Source organism: Arachis ipaensis, chromosome B1, assembly GCF_059453495.1.
Source record: "Arachis ipaensis isolate K30076 ecotype BB chromosome B1, ASM5945349v1, whole genome shotgun sequence".
NCBI lineage: Eukaryota > Viridiplantae > Streptophyta > Magnoliopsida > Fabales > Fabaceae > Arachis > Arachis ipaensis.
Window position 1 is genome coordinate 77,794,583 of NC_142436.1, and position 22,948 is coordinate 77,817,530.

At 27.0% G+C, this 22,948-nt stretch overlaps 3 protein-coding genes across 3 annotated transcripts; all 3 read left to right on the forward strand.

Annotated features, from left to right (window-relative positions):
• Positions 1–397: 397 nt before the first annotated feature.
• On the forward strand, positions 398–6,024 carry LOC107635609 (isoflavone-7-O-methyltransferase 6). Its single transcript, XM_021122217.2, has 4 exons — positions 398–615; positions 3,812–4,089; positions 4,904–5,217; positions 5,716–6,024. The coding sequence occupies exons 1-4, from the start codon at positions 398–400 to the stop codon at positions 6,022–6,024; spliced, it is 1,119 nt and encodes a 372-aa protein (XP_020977876.2).
• A 3,131-nt stretch (positions 6,025–9,155) lies between these two features.
• LOC107635608 (isoflavone 7-O-methyltransferase-like) lies at positions 9,156–12,495 on the forward strand. Its single transcript, XM_016339123.3, has 4 exons — positions 9,156–9,296; positions 9,377–10,152; positions 11,548–11,861; positions 11,971–12,495. The coding sequence occupies exons 2-4, from the start codon at positions 9,681–9,683 to the stop codon at positions 12,277–12,279; spliced, it is 1,095 nt and encodes a 364-aa protein (XP_016194609.1). The 5' UTR covers positions 9,156–9,296; positions 9,377–9,680; the 3' UTR covers positions 12,280–12,495.
• A 5,439-nt stretch (positions 12,496–17,934) lies between these two features.
• LOC107638189 (isoleucine N-monooxygenase 2-like) lies at positions 17,935–21,660 on the forward strand. The gene is made up of 3 exons (XM_016341357.3): positions 17,935–18,611; positions 19,496–19,850; positions 20,612–21,660. Exons 1-3 carry the CDS (start codon positions 18,010–18,012, stop codon positions 21,269–21,271), a joined length of 1,617 nt encoding a protein of 538 aa, XP_016196843.1. The 5' UTR covers positions 17,935–18,009; the 3' UTR covers positions 21,272–21,660.
• The last annotated feature ends 1,288 nt before the right edge of the window (positions 21,661–22,948 follow it).

Genomic DNA, 22,948 nt, shown 5'->3' on the forward strand with positions numbered 1-22,948 from the left:
TTGTTGCCCACGGTATCCCCAATCCGACAGGATAAGGACTAATCCGTCGCGAATCGGAGCTTCATTTAAGGATCTGCCGCTGACCAATGGGTTGCTGCATGCACAAGGCAGGATTCGAATCCCCGACACTTGCTTAAGCGGACGAGTGAGGTGACCACTCGACCAACCAAATTGATTATTAGTAATTTATTCTTAATTAGACGCCCACGTGCTTTCAACTGTTAAAAATGAGTTTTTCATTTTACGTGATTCTCTTACTGTAGAGAGGAAAATAATTTGACTAAATAGTAAATAAGAAGCCAAGCCAAACTCTATATAAGGTGATTCAAATGCTAGTAATTAATCATCACAAACACACAATTAGTTTCACTTGCAATCATAAAAAAAATTAAAGATCATGGCTTCACACATAATTAACAATGGTCTCAAAGCATCAAATGAGATCTTTGAAGGCCAAATTCACTTGTACAAACACATGTTTGCATTCTTAGATTCTCTTTGCCTTAAGTGGTGTGTGGATCAAAGAATACCAAACATAATCCAGAACCATGGTCAACCTATGACTCTTCATGAGTTGGTTTCCAAGTTACAAGTTCCATCACTACCAGAAACACGGTAGTTTACCACGGGAAAATACTCACGAACAAAAAACAGTGGCAAATTTTCATGATTGTCGTAATCACTTGCAACGTTTTGCTTTTCCGTGGTTAAATTATGCGAAAGTTTTTCACGTTCTTGTTTATCTGTGGCCAATTTGAATTGGACTCTCTCAATTACCACAGACCCAATGCTCACCGTGACGAAATCAAACAATGTCTATTTTTAAATTACGCGCTTCTAGTGTTTCCTTCCATCTCTTTCAAAAATTTTATAGGCAGTTCCTATTTTTTCCAAATTTAAACTTTAATAATAAATTTCAATTTTTAAGGGTGCAGATTTATCAAGTTTGTCGATGATTTTTTCTCTCTCCTTGCCAGCCATTTTCAATTGATAAGATATGCATTAGTTGGAATAATATAAAAAGAGTACATACTTATAACTCTAATTAATTGAGAATGAATGATAAAAATATAAAATTCATAATAGAAAGAATACATTTTTTTTGTCCCTAATTTATAATATGTATTAATTTTCTTAAATTTTATTTTTTTATTTTTTATTTTTTTATTAATTTAATAAAAAAATATCCGAAATAAGTTAACGTAGGTTTATTTTCGAAATAGTTACAAAATTTTTAATATTTTTTTTCTCGGGCAATCTTTTTTTATTTTTTTAAATCCGAGTCAAAATCCATAATCCTAATTAGTATATACCGTCTTTGAAATATGATATATAATTATAATTTTATATTTTTTTATCATAGTTAACTATTAATTTAAATTAAAAATCTTAATTACTTTACTGAAATAAATTCAAATGAACGTTTACAATACACAAGTGAAATTTTGGGCGGAAAAAAATAACTTTCACTTAGCACCAAAGTAAAGCCCACTCACTAGAAAATCGGAAGAACTCTCTCACATGTTCAGACTATTATTCAGTTTCTCCGTATCCTTAGTAAATTTAGCATTGAGTAACCGAAGATGCATTAGTTTTTTTTTGGTGACTAGAAGATGCATTAGTTGAAATAGTATAAAAAGAGTACATACTTATTGCTTTAATTAATTGAGAATGAATGTTAAAAGTATATATAAAATTCATGATAAAAAAGAGTACATTTTTTTTGTCTCTAATTTACAATATGCATTAATTTTCCTAAATTTTATTTTTTTATTTTTTTTATTATCTTTTTATCAATTTAGTAAAAAAAATATACAACATAAATTAAAAATGGTATATATTATAATTTATATTTTTTTATAGTTAACTATTAATTTAAATTAAAAATCTCAATTACTTGACTGAAATAAATTCAAATGAACTTTTACAAGTGAAATTTTGGGCGGAAAACTTAAAAGTAATTTTCACTCAGCACCAAAGTAAAGCCCACTCACTAGAAAATTGGAAGAACTCCCTCACAGGTTCACACTATTGTTCAGTTTCTCTATATCCTTAGTAAATTCAGCGTTAAGTCTCCAAAGAAGGTCCCAAAATAGCAGAAATCAAGATTTTGCAGGCAATCCTGAATTACAAAGAAAAATGGAAGGAACCCTAAGCAGCCCTTTTTTATGTTTATCTAATATTCTCTTGGATCTTTACTTTTTTTTTTATTTAAAAGACTATTTTTTTTACCATTCACTAATTCTTTCCCAATGTAGGAACTAGATCTGCGTGTATCAATGCTGCAACTTTGTCTCTTGTCGATGCTGGGATCTTCATGCAAGTTTGTGTTTTCTTTTAAATTGTTCAACTTTTAATTTAGCTTTGTAGCTTTGTAATTATTGAAACTTATATGAATATAGATAAATTTAAACTAAGTAGAAGACAGTGTTAAAGGTCCTGATACCAACGTTGAATAAAGTTGCACTTCTTTAAATTATTATCTGTGTTCTCACAATTTCCGAGTACATAGTATCTAATTATCTATTTCTTTGTATTCTCAATAGCATTTTTGCTTTAGTGTTTGTTTCAATATTTAAGCTGCTAATGGATGAATATGTGAATAATGGTAACTTAGGGTAATGGATGGATGTTGCCATGGAACAAGGGACACTTACCTGGGAGGTCCGCATAAAAGTTTTATTCGATAGTTACCTGGTAAGCTCAACTTTTTACTTTAAAATATTGACCTTAGTAATTTCTAACACAATTTTATTTTTACTTTAAGTTCTTTTTCGCTAAATGGTTTTGATTGCAATCCAATATCTCGTTAATAGTATTCGTTTGTCTCGTTAAATAATATTATAGTTAAGTTTTAATATGAGAAAATATCATTAATATCACTCTCTATTTTATCTTTATTCTTGACAGGCTTGCTTATTTACTTGCATGAAGCAATTGAATTGAAAGTTGTTCACTAGGATATCAAGTCTATCAATATATATATTGATTGATGACGAGTTCAATAAGATGTTTTATGTTGTGAAAATGAAAACTCAGCATTATTGGGTATGCATTTCTACTTTTTTTTAATTACATTAAAATATTATTTTAAATAATGTCTTGGGACTTTTTTTTTCATGAATTAAGAGATAACACAATCTTATTTGAATGTTTTTGCAGGTATTCCAATGAAGACGTTAGAGATCTAATAATGATACATTCTGATACTTGATTTTGTAATAGTTTAAACTCATTTAGTTCAGGATATTTGCTTTTTAACACTGTTACTTAAATTTCATATTTTTATTACTAAAAATATTACTTATATGGATATAGCTAATCTTTTTAATTTTGTATAATATAATTTTGTTCTAAGTAGCATCTTTATTTTATATATATATTTTTTTTAATTTATCTTTTATGATTAGCCACGGAAAAATCGTGGCTAAATAACCCAACAATGTTTAGCCACAGAAAAAATGTGGCAAAAAAGCCCAGCTTACCAATATTAGCCACGGAAAAAATGTGGCAAAAAAGTCCAGCTTACCAATATTAGCTGCGGAAAAATTGTGGCAAAGCTATATTTGTTGGTTACACTGTTGTCATTTAGCTACGGTTTAGAGTGTGGCCAATAACGTAAAAACCGTGGCTATTCAGATGTCTCCACGGATCATAAATTTGTGGCTAACTGGACAAAAACCGTGGCTAACTGAAAAGGCGTCGCCCTTGTTAGCCACAGAAATGTATTCGTTGCTAAAGCTTAATCGCTACGGAATTTCTTGATTTTAGCCACGGTTTTTTCCGTGGCTAATCACCGCATTTCTGGTAGTGCATTAGCTAAGGTTAGTGGTGTGCACCGTTTAATGCGTTATCTTGCACACATTGGATTCTTTGACATAGTAAGAATTATCCAAGAAAATCAAGAAGAAAAGGAAGCATATGCTCTTACTTGTGTCTCAAAGCTCCTTGTTAGAGGTAGTGATCATTGTTTAGCTCCAATGGTTGACCTTGTTCTTGACCCAACTATCTCAAGTTCATACCATCAACTTGGGAAGTGGGTTCATGATGAGGGGAATCAAACACCATTTGCCATGGCATTGGGTACAGGTATGTATGTATTACAATGTTTTGTTTGGATTTAAATTAGTGTATATTTTTAATGTAGTAGTATACTCTTTTTCTTTTAGTAATTGAGTTTTACTAAAAAAAAGTTTTTTAATACAAAAATATTTAAAAAATAATATAAAATCAACTTAAAATAGTTTAAAATTATATTATTTAATATTTTAATTATTATTTATTTTATTTTATATTCTTAATTACTACTGAAATAATTGACCTATTAATAATGTAACTTTAATCTAACTAGAGTGGTTAGTAAGAGTTAACAAGAATTAAATTATAACTAACTAGTTAGGTGGTTAGATATTAGTTAATTCTACCATCATATACACTCTGCTAAGGTAAATTAACTAAGTTACCCCTTATATACTAATATTAAACATAATATACATATAATTATAGATATTATATACATAAAATTATATATATTAAATTAAATAAGATAATTTTCACTTATTGTATATAAGACCAACTTTGTTTTGTTAAAGTGTAGTGGTTAATTATGTCTTTTCTATTGTTTGTTTTGTTTTTGTGATCTCTTGTTTATAATTTTTTTTCTTTGGAGCCTGTGTTTTCTGCTTCATTCATCTATCAAGCTTAACTATATAAAAAAAAAAGCAATAAAAAAACAATTATTTACACAAAAATTTTAGTTTGTATATTAAAATCAAACTTTTAATTAAATATAATTTTAATTTATACAGTAAAGTTAATTTGCATAAAATCAACATGTTGAAAGTTGATACTATATAATAATATTTAAATAATTGTTTTCTTGTTTTCTATATTTTCCTAACAGATATTTGGGACTTTCTTAACAAAAACCCTACACATATGAAATACTTCAATGATGCAACTGCTAGTGACTCTCAAATCATAAACTTGGCGTTGAGAGATCATGGTGTTGTCTTTGAAGGATTGGAATCAATTGTAGATGTTGCTGGAGGAACTGGAATGGTAGCCAAGTATATCTCTCAGAATTTTTCACATTTGAAATGCATAGTTTTTGATCTTCCACAGGTTGTGAAAAATCTTAAAGGAACCAACAATTTGAGTTATGTTGGTGGAGACATGTTTCAATCTATCCCTAAAGCTGATGCAGTTCTACTTAAGGTATATATATGTTTCATCAAATCTAAGAATAAATGCATGGTGACAAAGATTAGAGAAAATTATACTTTTTATCGCTTTGACAAAAATTTTAAAAATATTCGTAAATTTTATTTTGTTTTAATTTTGTCTTAAAAATTTTTTATTTGCATCAAATATATTCTTAATGGCTAATTTTTAAAAAAATTTAAAACCAATTCAATAACAATTTCATAAGAACAACATTCAACATAAGTAAAATCAAACATAATTTTCATGCATTATTATTAGATTGATTTTAAATTTTTTGAAAATTTAGCTGTTGAGAGTATATTTGATACAGATCAAAAATTTTTGGAACAAAATTAAAACAAAATAAAACTTAGGAATATTTTTAAAATTTTTGCTAAACTTTAGGGACAAAAAGTATATTTTACCCTAAAGATTATTATTATTATTATTATTTTAAAAAAATTAAAGTTATGTATGATTTTTTTAAGTTGTTTTCTTTTTGTTTTTCAGTGGATTTTACATGATTGGGATGATGATAATTGCATGAAGATATTGAAAAAATGCAAAGATGCTGTTTCTTCAAGTAATAATAAAAGAGGAAAAATAATTATTATAGATATCGTGATAGATGATGAAAAAAAGGATCAGCCTGAAATTACTCAAGCAAAGCTTCAATTGGATTTAGTGGTGACAGCATATTATAATGGAAAAGAAAGAACCAAAGAAGAATGGAAGAAACTCTTCATGGAAACAGATTGTCAAGACTATAAAATTTCACCTTTAACCGGACATATGTCTCTTATTGAGATATATATTTAAACACTAAAGTAATGGTTAAATGAAATAAATAAAGTTGTAATGTCTTGATGAATAGTTTTATATATAATATATTGGACTATGCTACGTGTACACTAAAGTCAGCTATCAGTATAAAATATATGTTGAAATATAAATATATATTGAAAATAAATTAAATCACACATATGTATTTATATACAAATATATTGATAACTTATTTTAGTGATTGATTTTGATGTATGAATAATATTTTTGTAATATATATATATATATATATATATATATATATATATATATATATATATATATATATAATGGTGAAAGCTAAGCCAATGCCTTGAGTGATTTTGGACGCTATGTACTGAATAAAGTTAAGGTTTATGTTATGCAACAATGTCATTTTGAATTTTGAATTGAGATCCTTGAGCTTCATAGCTACTTCTACCTTCACACCACTTACATACTCGTTCTTCCACTGAAATCAGTGAGTTATTTCAAGCAAATATTCATTTACCGAAACAAGAATTTTGATTGAACTAAGTTTATTCTTCGATTGCATCACCTTAGTTTTAATTTGAGAAGAGAAATGAAATTATAAAAATGCGTTTGGTTTGCATTTTTTTTTTTTTCAGTATTTTCTATTTTTTAGATTTTTTAAAAGAAAAAGTGACATAAAGTAAAAACAGAAAATAAGATTTTATTGTCACTATTTTTATTTCTTTTTTTACAAAATTCAAAACATAAAAAATATTAAAAATAAAAAACATAAATCAAACATATCCTAACTTTTTCTATATATGAAAAGTGAATACACAACCAAGAATGGCTTTGCCATTGAGGCAAGGATTCAAGATTTGAGGAGAGGATCTTGTTTCTTTCATTTTACATATTCAAGATTTATGATTCCACTAGCTTCTGATGTGAGGAACTTCTTTGAAATTCCATTTCCGGTTATGTGACTCATCAAATAATCGTTTTCTTTAATTGTTGATTCAATTTGATCTTTTTATTGCAACAAATTATTTTTATCGAACTTCATTGAAATTGGAATTGCTGTAAATGTTACAAAAGCTATGGTTAGAGATCAAGTTATGATACCATGAAAAATATTAGACTTGAGTCTGACAGAGAGAATAGCAAAAAAATGACTTGTAAAACTCTAACTAATTTCATTAACTAATAATAACAACTTAACTAAATTGAGCTGACTAAGCATAGCTAACTAACTTCTAGAATCATTCTCTGATTTTACATGCTAAATAATATACTACCAAAGTAATTCTTTGTCTTTAAAAAGATGAATGCTAGATAGTTCGTTTATAATAATCCGATGCTAACTTATTGAAAATGATGGTATACGAAACTAGCTAGCATCAAGAGATTCTAGTTAGGTCGTCAAAATAGCTTAAATTCGTCAAACTAACAAGTTTATTCATTTAAACAGAAATTTTTATTTTTAAAACTTAGTCTATTTAAATTTTAGATTTAATGGTTTCATCCCGATTAATCCAAAAAATAACTAGTTAAACTAAGTAGTTCATTTAACAAAATAAAATAAAATAAACTAGCCTACAAAATAAACAGTCGACTCATTTAATTTTTTTTCATTTTCTACAAATAATTTTTTTTTTATTCAATCCAAAAATCTGACCTGGCTCACTAACAAATTTTGTTTAAAATTCTTGGTAAGAAAATGATATTGTTTGTTAAAAAAAATTAGCTTAAAATTTTTTAACTAATTTTTTAGAAAATAAACCAATCAATCCGTTTAACCCATTAGATAAGGCACAAATGCTTTGGACTTAAAAAATTAAAACTCAAATAATAAAAAATAAACAGACTAACTCGTATAATTCACAAATTTAAAAAGGGGATACTCCCATAAAAACACGTAAAATGTCTTTTTGTAAAGACGTTTACGTGTCACATTATTGTTGGATGTATTAATGAACTGGTTATTTTTAAATTTTTTAACAAATTTGAATAAAACCGATATTTTTATTGCAATAACAATAAATTTAATTTTTTTTAAGAATTTAATTATATTTTTTAATTTTTAAAAATTTAAATGTCCACAAAATAAAAAGTTAGAAATATATTTATCTTTTTATCAAAAATTTAAAAATATTTCGTTTAGATTATGTAATTCGATCCAATCAAATCGGATTTAATAAATATAATGCAGACCATTAAATTTATTATTGTTACTATAATAAATTAATTTTTTTTAATTTATTAAAAAATAAATTATTAACCAGTTTAATAAAACACATATAAACGTCTTAAAAAAAAGATTTTAATTGTGTTTATTAAAGTGGTTCCTATTTAAAAAAGCCAAACCTAAATTGATGAAGTTGGACCGTTTGACCGCTCTAATTCTATTGCCTTGGTTTCTCGGTAAATGTGTGTATTTGCCTTGTATGCTTGTGTTTATAGTTTAATTTCAACTAGTTTCTGCCTTATATAATATATATTGTTAAGGACGACATCATTATATTTTTTAATTTTTCTTTAGAATATCAAGTGTTACTAATTAATTATTGAAACATATTAAAATTAAAAAGTGATCAATTTGCTATTATTTAAAAGAATATTAAATACCAATTTTTCTTTCTTAGTTTAATTAAAAAATAATATATTTGACATAATTTTTTAAAAAAAAAATTACATTAATAAAAAAAGATATATTAAAGAATATTAAAGACCAAGCTTTTTGTGTGGCGAGCTATTCATGAAGGTATCCCTGTGAACCAGCGGTTTCCGAGTAGATTTCCCAATTTCTCTGCCAATTGCCCTAGATGCAGAATAGAACCAGAATCAATTGTTCATAGCTTAATAAATTGCCCCCAATCACTTAAAGTATGGCAGGAACTTAATTTAATGAACTCACCTTCCTTGGAGTTAAGTCTCTACCGATGGTGCCAAGAAATTGTTGGGTGAAGAACGCGGTTACAGAGTTCTTTGAAGCTCACCCATAATGTTTCTTCTTCCCGTTCCTTTTTTTATCTCTTTCTTTCTATGTTGTAATAAGGTTGGTACTTATCACTTCTTTTATTAGTTGTCCAAATTGGACCTATTATTTCTGATATGTAATCTATACCTCGGCCACCCATAAAAGTCGAAACAAAAACAATAAGGTCGGGCCCGCATATTTAAAGATAAGAAATGTGTTCAACAAAATCTGATCTCCCAAAAAGGAACACAATAACCAACCTACAACTTTGGATTTATCCGCAACAAACGAGTGAAGCAGCATCTATAAAGCCGAGTACATATCTTCAGCTAAGGATCAGGTTTTAGTTTCAGTGTTATATTCGCTTGATATACTCACTAAAACTCTTTATTAACTTGAGCGTGAGAATATCTTTTGCAGGTATTTCTGTTGCGGTGTTCAGTCCTAACCGACGTATAATTCTTCCTCTCTGACGACACCCTGCTTGAAATCGCTATAGCTTGGCCACCCCCAGTGCACGGACAAATCAATTTCCCTTTGGAGATCAATAAAATTTTTTTAGATTTTTTTTCGTTTTATACTTAAAATTTTTTTAGAATTTAAGATTAAATTCTAGACTTTTCAATCATAAAACCTTTGATATCATCATAACATAAAATAATCCTTTCTTTTTAATTTTTGATTAAGAATATCCGAGTTCATCATTATAACTATCATCGTCATCATGGCATCATTTTCATTATTCATTAGTGGCCGTGAAGCAGATGAGATCTTTGAAGGTCAAGTTCACTTGTATAAACACCTTTTTGCCTTCTTTGACTCTCTTTGCCTTAAGTGGTGTGTTGACCAAAGCATACCAAACATAATCCACAGCCATGGTCAACCTATGACTCTTCATAAGTTGGTGTCAACTTTGAAAGTTCCACTGGCTAAGGTAAGTGGTGTGCACCGTTTAATGCGTTATCTTGCACACAATGGATTCTTTGACATGGTAAAAATTAACCAAGATGAAGAAGAAAAGGAAGCATATGCTCTTACTTATGTCTCAAAGCTCCTTGTTAGAGGTAGTGATTATTGTTTAGCTCCAATGGTTGACCTTATGCTTGACCCTACTTTCTCAAGTTCATACCAACAACTTGGGAAGTGGATTCATGATGAGGGAAATCAAACACCATTTGCCGTCGCCATGGGAACAGGTATGAAATATTTCTTTCCGTTTTGAATAAATGTCTATTTTTAAGTTCCATTTTTGGTCTTAATAAATAACATAATAAGATAAAAAAAACGATAATAATTTGTTAATTATTGAACCGGTCTAATTTTTTAGTTGTTAACTAATTTAAAATAATAAAATTGTTCATATATAAATATATTATCTTATTATATTCAATTTAATTTTTTAGTTGTTAACTAATTTAAAGTAATAAAATTTTTCATATATAAATATATTATCTTATTATATTCGATTTAATTTCGATCGAACTTTGATTGAGTTTTTAAATTTTTAAATTTTTAAATTTATTGATTAAATGATTGGTTTAATTTTTAGATCTTTGATATTTGGTCCACGACTTTGTTATTGATAAAAAAGCCATGTAAATAAAGACGTTTAAAATATTTTTTTAAAGATGTTTTTTAATAATTAAAATTCAACTTATATAATCGATTAAATTGTGTTATTTATATTAAAATTAGACTAGAGAAATCAATTTGACTGAAAAATCAGTAAATCAAATCTTATTATAAAAAATTACTAAAATACTCCTATTATATATATTAATTTTAAAAACCCTAAATCCTAATGTTATGCTAGTATAGAGAGAAGAGAAGGGTTAAGATTTAGAATTCTATATATATATATAGAAGTATTTTAAATAATTTTTTATAATAGCGGTGTTATAGTCATTTTTACAAAAAAAAATAATTTAGATCGATTCAAAATTTAGTTTGTCGATTTTTTAGTCAAATTGATTTGTCTGGTCTAATTTTGACAAAAATAATACAGTTTAATTGATTACGTGTGTTAAATTTTAATTGCTAAAAAATATCTTAAAAAAATATTTTAAGTATCTTTATGTGAGTAATTGCTAAAATGTATCTGAAATGAAATTTACTTTCATCCACCTTTCACTTATAAGTTAGCTGGCAAAGGATTTAATGGTCCTAAAACGTTTGGACCATTAAATGGTCCCATAACAAAACATTTTCTTTAAGTTTTTCAATCACTGCTAAATAGTCTATTTTTAATTTTAATTACAAATTAATCCCATATATTTTATTTAATCATAAAAACTATTTTTTATTTTATAAATTATTATTTTATCATTCATCTATTATGTTTATTAATAATCAAAAACAAAAACATTAGATCTTCCGTTGATATGATAGTAACAATTTTTTGGCAATCCCAATCGATTAAAAGTTTATCTTTGATCCATTATATCCGTCGAAGATTTTGAAATCGTATTTCTTAAAAAATCAATCAATTGGATTAACAAAACAATCGATTAAATTTCAGATTTCTCGTAACTCAATATTGTTGAGTTGAAATATTCACATTGTTGTTTCTTCTATTCTGGATTTCCAAACAGATATTTGGGACTTTCTTAGCAAAAATCCCAAACAGATGAAATACTTCAATGATGCAACTGCTAGTGACTCTCAAATCATAAACGTGGCATTGAGAGATCATGGTGTTATCTTTGAAGGGTTGGAATCAATTGTAGATGTTGCTGGAGGAACTGGAATGGTAGCCAAGTATATCTCTGAGACTTTTCCACATTTGAAATGCATAGTTTTTGATCTTCCACAGGTTGTGAAAAATCTTGAAGGAACCAACAATTTGAGTTATGTTGGTGGGGACATGTTTCAATCTATCCCTAAGGCTGATGCAGTTCTACTTAAGGTAATATATATTTCATCAAATATAAGAATAAATGGTGATAAAGATTATTATTTTTATTTTTAAAAAAGTTATATATGATTTTTTTTAATTGTTTTGTTTTTGTCTTCAGTGGATTTTACATGATTGGGATGATGATAATTGCATAAAGATATTGAAAAAATGCAAAGATGCTGTTTCTTCAAGTAATAATAAAAGAGGGAAAATAATTATCATAGATATTGTGATAGATGATGAAAAACAAGATCAGCCTGAAATTACCCTAGCAAAGCTTCAATTGGATTTAGCGGTGATAGCAAATAATGGAAAAGAAAGAACCACAGAAGAATGGAAGAAACTCTTCATGGAAGCAGAGTGCCATCAAGATTACAAAATTTCACCTTTAACCGGACATATGTCTCTTATTGAGATATATATTTAAACACTAAATGTTGTGATACATTTAATAATGGTTAAATAAATAAAGTTGTAATGTCTTGATGAATAGTTTTATATATAATATGTATATCTACTAAATAATGGTGAAAGGCAATGCAACGTGTGTCTTGAATGATTTTAGGTTCTATGTATTAAATAAAGACAAAGTGTATGTTATGCAACAATTTCATTTGAATTTTACTGTGTGATACTTGCTTCATCTCCTTTCCGAGTTTAATTTGTAGTTTTTGAGGAAGTGTTATATTTTTTAATTTTGATATTGAAAAAATTGATGTGTTATTCATTATTAATGGGATTTTGAGTATTATTTAGAGTGTGAAAGACGATTGTTAATAAATTGGAGGATCTAATTTAGTTAGACATAAATTGGAAGCTAGAGTTTTTTAAATCCTCAATTTTGACCCATTAATTTGGGTTTTTAAATTTTTTTTATTTTTTGAAATACAAAATTTACCCTCCAATTTGTTACACACTCAACAACCCATAATAACGCATAACACGTAGTGAAAATCCATTAAAAAAAGTCGAAGTATTAGCCCATATTCTAATAATAATCTTTATTAGAATAGAAATTCTATAATATATTATGAAATCATCATCACTCCTTATAAAAAATTTTAAGTTGATAAAATATGACATAAATAGATATATCTAATAATATAATAATTAGAAAAAATTTCACTCCCCTATCCTACGAGATACTAAAATATGACACTTCATTTCCCTCTATTTTATAAATGTACATTCTCCTCCCTTCTAACTTTTAAAAAATCTCCTATTTAATCCATTTTAAATTTTTTGTGTTAACTAATATTAACTTTATCCATTTTTTAAGAAAAAATAAATTATTTTTTGAAAAAATACTTATTAACAAAAAATTTATTTTTTATTATTAAGTTTTACTTACCAAAATACCCTTTAATAAATTATTCTTTTATTGATTAAATTGTATTCTTACCAAAATATTTTAAAAAAAATTAATAATTAAATTATTTTTTTCTAAGATACCTACCTTCAATAATTTTTTAATTATTAAATTACGATTTTACTAAAATTTTTGTTAACAATTATTTTTATATTTAATATTAATTTTTTGATATCAATATATATTATTTTAATATTAAATAAAAAAATTTTATCACTGTTAATATGTATAACAATTAATATATATTGATATTAAAAAATAATTTTACTAAAATTTTTTATTTAATGTTATAATATATATAGATATCGAAAAATTAATAGTAAAATATAAAAAAATTGTTAACAAAAATTTTGGTAAAATTATAATTTAATAAATAAAAAATTATTGAAAGGTATTTTAGAAAAAAATAATATAATTATTAAATTTTTTTAAAAATACAATTTAATCAATAAAAAAATAATCTATTAAAGGATATTTTGGTAAGAAAAATTTAATAATAAAAAATATAATTTTTGTTAATGAGTATTTTTTTAAAAAATATTTTTTTTGCTTAAAAAATGGATAAAGTTAACATTAGTTAACATAAAAAGTTTAAAATGGATTAAAGAGGATGTTTTTTAAAAGTTAGAAGGAAGAAAAATGTACATTTATAAAATAGAAGAAAGGGAGTGTCATTTTAACATTTCGCAGGAGAGGGAAGTGGAATTTTCTCTAATAATTATTGTTTATGGGTTAGTCTTGTGATGTAAACTCTTTTTATAAAAAGACTTGGCTCACAAAAAAAAATATTTCATGCAAAGACTACGAATATTTTAATCCTTACTTCTCTACAAGTTGATATATACATTATTAATTTATTATTGACTAAGACTGGTATGTACATCATGAACCATTGAACCTTGACATAATTATTGTTTACGACAAATTGGTTTTCTAATAAACTCTATTTGATTTGTTACTCTGTAATTTAAAATACCAGTTGATATAAATTAAAAAAAAAATATTGGCTAAAAGTATGTTATTAGTTACACTGTTAGACTAAAAATATTTAACTGTTAATTAAAAATATTAACCAATATAAAATAAAAGAATTATACTATGTGTACACTAAAATCAGCTATCAATATAAAATACATACTAGAATATAAATATACGTTGAAAATAAATTAAATCATACATATATTTATACACAATACATTAGTGAATGATTTTAATAACTGATTTTAGTGTACAAATAATATTTTTGAAAATAAAATTATTAACTCTTGAACTTTTTTGTACATATATAATTTTCAATTGTATATTTTTCGTTAGTTACGTTAATTATAGATTTATTTTTAAATGACCGTTCTAATAGATTGTATTGAAGTTGACAAGAATATTATATATATTTAAGGATGAGGAAAAATATAAATTATGACTTAAAATGAACTAAGAACACAATTCCATTTACTTGAATTGAAAGAGAAAAATTACAAAATTGGAGGGGAACATGGCCATAGCTGATAGCTTCACCTTGATTACACCTCTCTATTCTTTAATCATAAGAATAATTGTCTATAAATGAGTGAGCATCATGTTGGACATATGACTTGAGATGCTAAAGGACAAGTTAAGATTGGTTAAGTCTAATATCAAGAGTTTAATAATATAGTAGTTGGTATAATAAAATTAGTGGTTAAAGCAATTGTCACGACCAAGGTCTTTTTATAACAAATATATGTATCAATCATCCATCAAAGTATTGCAAGTAGCGAATAATATATTCCAAAGTCACCAAGCAAGTTCATGAATCAATCCACTAACTATCTCATTATTGATATCCACACTGCTTCACTGCTTCTTTGATTTGAATTGTTGTATATTACATCATGGCCGATGATGGAGCGGCCGGGGCGGCGTCTTCTTCATCGTCACTGGCACCGTGTGTAACACCCTAATGTTTTTAAAATGAGTTAAGTTTTATTTGGGTTATATTCAGTAGTAGCTGATACTTAAAATCTTGTAAAACTTTTCTTTTAAAACAAATATAAAATCATTTATATATAAAAATATTAAATAACTAGTTTTTATTAAAATAGTTACTAGTTGAAAAATATAAGTGGATCTGAAAATACTAACATGAAAAACGGACATGCTAAACTATGAAGGCATAACAATGACAAGCTTTACTCATACCAAATGATTATAACAACAAACATCATAGTTACAATATGCAATCACTCAATAAAATAAAGCAAGACACACAGAAAATCCTAATTCCCTTAATTTGTATAACTATAGCTAAAACAATCGCATATTCTTCCTTCTTAAGGTAAACGTTTAATGTTTTGTATCGCTATCTACGTCGTCAATAGCTTACTCCCACTAGTGCACTTGTCTTTTCACCTCAACTGCTTCGTACTGCATCGTTCCTGAAGATGGTACAGAGAGAAGGGTGAGAAACAAAAATTTCTCAGTAGTTTATCTAGGATTCAGCAGTCTAGTAATGGAATTAGTGATGTGACAATCCCAAAGTTGAAAGCTCACAGGGGCCGAGCAAAGAAAGAGGTAGGGTTTTATCTGAAATGAATTTGCCTCATTGTGCATCCCTCGTGTATTGCTTGTTTCGAAGTGGGGCTTAGATTCCAGTGGCGGAACTTGAAACAAAATTTTGGGGGGTCAGATAGAAAATAATTGTCAAAATATTTTTGATATGAACCACATTTAAGATAAGCTCGTCTAATCTCATTTCTCTGGTTTGGGTGATATTGCCAAATTTAAAGCCGTTTCTCAAGATCTCGTTCCAAAAAGTTAAGGTTAAAGTCATCAGATGTAACTTTTTGAACTTTTGAATGTTATATCTCACTTTTTTTGTGATTCATTAAAGTAGAAGAACTATCTACATGTGTTGATATTGTAAAAGTTATATGTTCTCCTTCTTAAATATTAGCCTTCCTCTTAAAAAATGTATCAATTCTTTGATTTTTCATTATTATTTTATATAAAAATTTGAATATATATCCTGTAAAATATGTAAAGAAGAAGTTAGAAAGACAAATATTAAAATTTATAATATTTATTAAATTTTTTTATCAATTTATACAAATACAATAATATTAATACTTATTGAATGTTCTATTATTTTTTATCATATAAAAAATTAAATTAAATAAATAGTAAAATATAAAATAATATTAAATTAAATAAATACAAAATATCTAATTTTTTATATTTGAACTTAAAGATAGAGAGAGTGTTATTTATTGAACTTATTAGATACTTTAAGTCATAGTAAAGTATTTAAGCCAATTGAACTATTTTTTATCTTTTAAAAAAATACTACTAAATTTTTTATAAAAAGTTTGGGAGGGCCATGGCTCTCCTTTGTCTGAACTAAGCTCCACCACGGTTAGATTCATTGTACATTATTTCTCAATTACAAGATCAATAATCACCTCTAGTTTGCTCGTAATTCTATATTCTAATATTATGTTATTCATTTCTATATCTTCTTTTATTACTGGACATTATTCTTTTTCATTTAACAATGCAAGCCATTTGTTTTTATAGATACTTGATGATGAGGAGGCGTTTTCCTCGGACTCTGAGGATGAATATTTGACACCAAAAAGATCTAAAAAGAAAGATCGGAGAAAGCATCAGAGGATGTGGACTCTCTCTGAGGTTATCTAAATATGGAGTTGGTAGATGGACGGATATAAAGAGGTTTTCATTTATATATTTTTATTAATTATGCTTACTAATGCTACTAATACAGAACCAGATCATTAACGAATATGTATTTAGATGTTGTGAGTTTGGGATTATTTTACAAATATAAATCACATGGTTACTTATAAGCAAATACACCATAGTGAGTTGGGGTCATGTTGTAAATAATTTAGGCAGCTCCATGAGATGAAACTCTCTTTTGAAAGCTCCATCAAATACTTTGCCTAATAAAATACCTTTCTTTTGGATTCTAAAGTTATGTTGAATTAGTCTTTTTATTTTCTAATGTTTTGAGTGTTTTTTGTTTTTCAGAATTTTATAAAAAAATTAATAAGAATAATAAATCTCTTTTTTTTTCCTTCACAATTTTAAAAACAATATTAAAAATAAAAAACACTTAAAATTTCATATACGTGAAATGTATAATTTGGCTTTTTTTTTGAAAGTCAAATTTAAGTAGAAATGTAAATATAGAAGGGCACGAATAATCAGGAGAATTAGAGAAGATGAAGAACGATTGATTTTTTTATTTTTTTTATATATGTTTTTGTTTTATTGTTTAAATTATTTGAAATTATAAAATTAGGATTAATTGAATTCTAAAATTTGATTAATTTAAAAAGATATTTTTGTTTAATCAATTAAAGTAAGGATGTTTAAGACTTTTTATAAAATTAAATAAAAAATATATTTTTATTTTCATTTAATTAAAGGAGTGTTTTAGTAAAAGTGGTGATATAATATATATTTAAAAAAAGAAAAATTAAATACTGATGTGTAAACTAAATTTCACATGACTTATTATTACTTATTCATATTTTAAACGTATCGGTACGAATAAATTTATCATCTTACCGTAACAAACACCTTTAATTTACTCTAGCCAAATCATCATACCATGCAAACGTGTTATTTCCATCCACATGATGATATCACATATATCTTACATCTATAAATAAAGAAAGAAAACCACACTAAACAACGCATCAAACTAAACCCTAATAATCATCACATACACATTATCTTAGCTTAAACCTAAAATTGAACTTCATCAATTTACTTCACTTTCAAGCCATGGAATCTTCTCTTATTAGCTCTCTACGATTTTGGTATCTCCTTCTCTTACTTGTTGGATTCATCACACCATTTCTCAAATTCCTCAAACACCAAATCACTTCAAAACGCAAACAAACTACATTGCTTCCTCCGGGACCAAAACCATGGCCTATAATTGGTAACCTACCTGAAATGCTAGCAAACAAATCAGCAGCTAGATGGATACATAAGATCATGAGTGATCTAAACACCGAAATCGCATGCATTCGTCTAGGTAACATTCATGTTATTCCCATCACTAGTCCTGAAATTGCTCGCGAATTATTGACAAAACAAGATTCAATTTTCGCGTCGAGGCCTATGAATTGGTCTAGTGAACATGTCTCAAGTGGGTTCTTGAGTACAATATTTGCGCCCTATGGAGAACAATGGAAGAGAATGAAGAGAGTTATGGCCAATGAATTGGTGTCTCCAAGAAGACTCCAATGGCTACAAGACAAGAGGGTGGAGGAAGCCGACAACATCGTTCTCTATGTTTACAATCAATGCAACAAGAATGGTGGCGGTCTTGTGGATACGAGGATTGTGGGACGGCATTATTGTGGTAACATTATTAGAAGGTGGGATATCAATTGAAAAAAAAACTTTTTCTTTTTCTTTTTTAAGTTCAACTAGAAAATTGACTATTTTTTAGTTAATAACAATTAATTTATTTTAATTTATTTTTTTACAATAAATTTTATATTATAAATTTTAAATTTTAAATTTTTAAAAAATATTTTACAATAAAAAATTGAGTAATATTTATTAATTAAAAATAGTTTAATTATTCTGTTGGTCCCTATAATTTTGCACAATTTTTAATTAGATTTCTATACATTTTTCTCTTTTAATTTGGTCCTTGCACGAAATTTTTTTTCAATCAGATCCCTTTTAACAGTAAGACCGAACTAAAAAAATTGGTATAGAAACCCAAAAAAAAGAAAAAAAAAATATAGGAACCATTAAAAAAAAATAGTGCAAGGACTCAATTAAAAAAAATATAAAAACCTTATTAAAAATTTCGTGAAACTATAAAGACCAATAGAGTAATTAAACCATTAAAAATGAGTTAAATCACGCATTTGTATTATGAATAATGTACATGTTGTCGACTGTCTGATATAATTAAATTTCGTGACGGAAATAACAAATATACTAGAAGACAAAAATTATTTTAAAAAATAGACAAATACAGAAACAGACAAAATATTATTTGTTCTAGAAAAAAAAAAGTTGTTCAATTTTTTGGTTAACCAAAATATTATGAGAAATGCAGATACAAAATAGAAATATAACTTTTTTATTTATAATATTTTATATTTAGTGTTTCTATATTTTTATCCGAAAACCCTAGAAAATTTAAACATGAGGCCTTAATAATAAAGAGCTTAATATTTTGAGATTTTTTAAAATTTATTCTTTGCACACATTGAATTGTATTATTATTATTCCGATCCAACAGGTTGGTATTCAATTCAAGGCACTTTGGTAAAGGAAGGGAAGATGGAGGACCCGGATTTGAGGAGGTGGAACATATTGATGCAATCTTCACTGTTTTGAGATACCTCTTTGCATTCTCTATCTCTGATTATGTTGCATGCTTGAGAGAGCTTGACTTGGATGGTCATAAGAAGAACTTGAAGATGGCCACTAAGTTGATATTGAAGTATCATGATCCCTTAATTGAAGATAGGGTTCAGCAATGGAAGAATGGTAAAAGAACATGTGAAGAGGACTTGCTTGATGTTCTAATCTCCTTGAAAGATGCAAATGATAATCCACTTTTGACTCTTGATGAAATTAAGTCTCAAATTATGGTAATAACACTTGATACTCTACTATCTTTATATATTATATTGTATTTTTAACTTTTCAGTGCATAAGTTACACATTTTTAATGAACATTATTAAAGGTTGATATATAATCAAGGTGGAATTAAGAGAAAATGTTTTAAAAAATTACATATTGAGTGCAATGATGAGTATATGAAAGTCTTTTTCAATTCATAAGTAAAACAAGAGTTCTGATGATTTTTACCAAATATCAAATTTAACTTTCATGCGTATATAATATAATTGATGTAAAAGAGTTTTACACATATAATTAATTATGTATTAATATATTATTAACAAAAAGTTTATATTGTTAATGCATTAGATTTTTTTATATAAAAATTCATATACAATTATCTATATATGAAGCTGACTGTTAAAAATTATTAGATAATAATTTAGTTAAATATATCAAATAGTTTAATAATTTTTAACTATTGATTTTATATAAAAATAACTGAATATACATATTCAACTTTTTTTTCAAATAATGTTGAGTTTTCAAATAAAATTAGGGAGAGACATCCATTATTCAATCATATACATGCATATACATAAATCTTCAATTTGATTTTTTGGTGAAAATTTAGATACAGTTAATTTTACGTAATTAAAAGCTGTTAAATAATTTAACTGATTTGATTAAATTTTTATTTAACGATTTTCAATTATCAATCTCACATAAAATTAACGACACCGAGTTTTCACTTTTTAGATTAGTCAATAAATAAAAATTGATGTTCAGGATATGATGATTGCAACCGTGGACAATCCATCGAATGCCTTTGAATGGGGACTTGCCGAGATGCTAAATCGGCCGAAGACGCTCCGAAAGGCGGTGGAGGAATTAGATACTGTGGTTGGCAAGGAAAGACAAGTACAAGAATCAGACATTCCAAAACTCAATTACATAAAAGCATGTGCAAGAGAAGTGTTTCGCCTTCACCCCATTGATGATATCAACACTACCCATGTTTCCATGGAGGACACATTTGTTGCCAACAACACATACTTCATTCCAAAGGGTAGCCACATTGTTCTAAGACGGCAAGGAATCGGACAAAATCCAAGAATATGGGAAGAACCCTTGAAGTTTAAACCCGAACGCCATTTAGAAAAAGATAACAATAATATTGATGGGTTTAAGAATTTGAGTTTAAATGAGCCGAGTTTGAAGTTGATTACGTTTAGCACCGGAAGACGGGGATGTCCCGGAATCAATCTTGGTTCTACCATGACAGTTATGTTGTTTGCTAGAATGTTACATGGCTTCAATTGGAGTGTGCCACCCAATGAAACAACCATTGACCTCTCCGAAACAGAAGGAGGTACCATAAAAGCAAAGCCACTCATGGCATTTGCAACGCCGCGGTTGCCGGCGGAGGTTTATGGAGTTTCTACTTAAGTTATTATTATGGAAATGTTCGATCGGTAATAAAAAGAATTAGCCAAAAACAAGTTAGATTTAAGGTGAAAATTCAGATAGAGTCGACTACGTAAAGTTGATAGTTGAGAGTCGTTAAATGATTTGACTGATTTGACTAAATTTTCATCTAATAATTCTTAACTATCAACTTCACGTGAAGTTGACTGCACCTAAATTTCTACCTAGATTTTGTTTTATTTAATATTTATTAATTATTATTAAAATTAATAAATATTAAATAAAATAAGTTTAGGCTAATTTTTTCTTTCTCTAGCATTAACGATATAAATATCTGATTAAGTAATTAAGACAGTAATAATGTGTAAAACATGTGTTAAACTAGTTTTAGGGGTGAAATCATGTGCTCCCAAAATAGGTGATAAATTATAGTTTCTATTTTAAAGGTATGTAATTTTTTATGAAACAGTTAATTCTTGAAATATTTTTATTTTAGTGCTTTAATATTTAAAGATTATATACTTTAATCTTTAAGAAATTTTCAGTTGCTCCGATCCGAGAGTAGTTCAGTGCTTAATTTTATCTGATCTATTAATTATATTTCACTTTAGTATTATAAGTTCATTGTTGTTTTTAAATTTAAATAATAAACAAAATGATAAAGTAGAAATTAACGTCGAAATAGTCTTTATTAGTGAGATAAACAAAATAAATAAAGAAAATCCAAAGCGTTCATTTACTGTCAAAATAAAGAAAACCTCTTCCTACATATATAATAAAAAAAAAAAGATAGAAATTTAAGTACGGGTAATTTCATATAAAATTAACAGCTAATAGCTCTTATTAGATGATAATTTAGTCCTTCAACTATCAACTTTACATAAAATTAACTCCTTAAATTTTTAATAATAAAAAAACCTATGTATACTTCAGTTTACGAAAGGCCTTCATATCAAATGTACCAAGTTTTTTAAAATATATTTGTACTAATAAGTAGTTGTGGTCCTATAATTTCGTCTTTATAATTAAAAAAAAAAAGTAAATATTCTAAAAATATTTAAAATCTATCTACGTCAAACATAATAACAAATATTTTAAAATATTCAATTTTTTAGGGACATTTGTTAGTACTAAATATCTAATTGAATATTTTGTGAAAATATAGAAATTTTTAGAATAATTAAACCTATTTTCAAATTATGTAATCTTATTACCCATCGGGACAGCCCGTTTACCCGTTTAAATTTTGGGCTAAACGGGCTGAAACCGATTAACCCGAAAAAATTGACGGGTTAAACGGGCTAGCCCGCGGGCTAAATGGGTGGCCCGTTTAATTTTTTTTATATTTTTTTAAAAAAAATAGCACTTTCAGCAAATATTTCTCCCGATCTGACCCGAAAATCCGACCCATCAACTAAAAAAAATATTTTTTAATAGTTTTTGACCTAAAAGTGGTATTTTTTGTCAAAATATTTTTCAAAAAATAAATAAAATGATAAACGGGCTGACCCATTTAATCCATCGAACTGACTATAAACGGTCCGGGCTAAAATATTCTGTCCCATGAATAAAGCGGACTTAAACGGACTAGCCCGTTTAATCCGCGGGCTTAACAGACCGGGCCTAAATAGGCCGGGCTAACCCATTTGACAGCCCTAGTTATTTGTTCCTACAAAAGTACTTCTCATTAATATTTAA

Bases quoted from the DNA above. Each gene is read 5' to 3' on its own strand.
- LOC107635609 (XM_021122217.2), top strand. From the start codon at position 398: ATGGCTTCACACATAATTAACAATGGTCTCAAAGCATCAAATGAGATC. The intron at 4,090-4,903 runs GTATGTATGTAT...TTTTCCTAACAG, and splicing joins TGCCATGGCATTGGGTACAG to ATATTTGGGACTTTCTTAAC. The intron at 5,218-5,715 runs GTATATATATGT...TTTGTTTTTCAG, and splicing joins CTGATGCAGTTCTACTTAAG to TGGATTTTACATGATTGGGA.
- LOC107638189 (XM_016341357.3), top strand. From the start codon at position 18,010: ATGGAATCTTCTCTTATTAGCTCTCTACGATTTTGGTATCTCCTTCTC. The intron at 18,612-19,495 runs GTGGGATATCAA...CCGATCCAACAG, and splicing joins TGTGGTAACATTATTAGAAG to GTTGGTATTCAATTCAAGGC. The intron at 19,851-20,611 runs GTAATAACACTT...ATTGATGTTCAG, and splicing joins AAATTAAGTCTCAAATTATG to GATATGATGATTGCAACCGT.
- LOC107635608 (XM_016339123.3), top strand. From the start codon at position 9,681: ATGGCATCATTTTCATTATTCATTAGTGGCCGTGAAGCAGATGAGATC. The intron at 10,153-11,547 runs GTATGAAATATT...ATTTCCAAACAG, and splicing joins TGCCGTCGCCATGGGAACAG to ATATTTGGGACTTTCTTAGC. The intron at 11,862-11,970 runs GTAATATATATT...TTTTGTCTTCAG, and splicing joins CTGATGCAGTTCTACTTAAG to TGGATTTTACATGATTGGGA.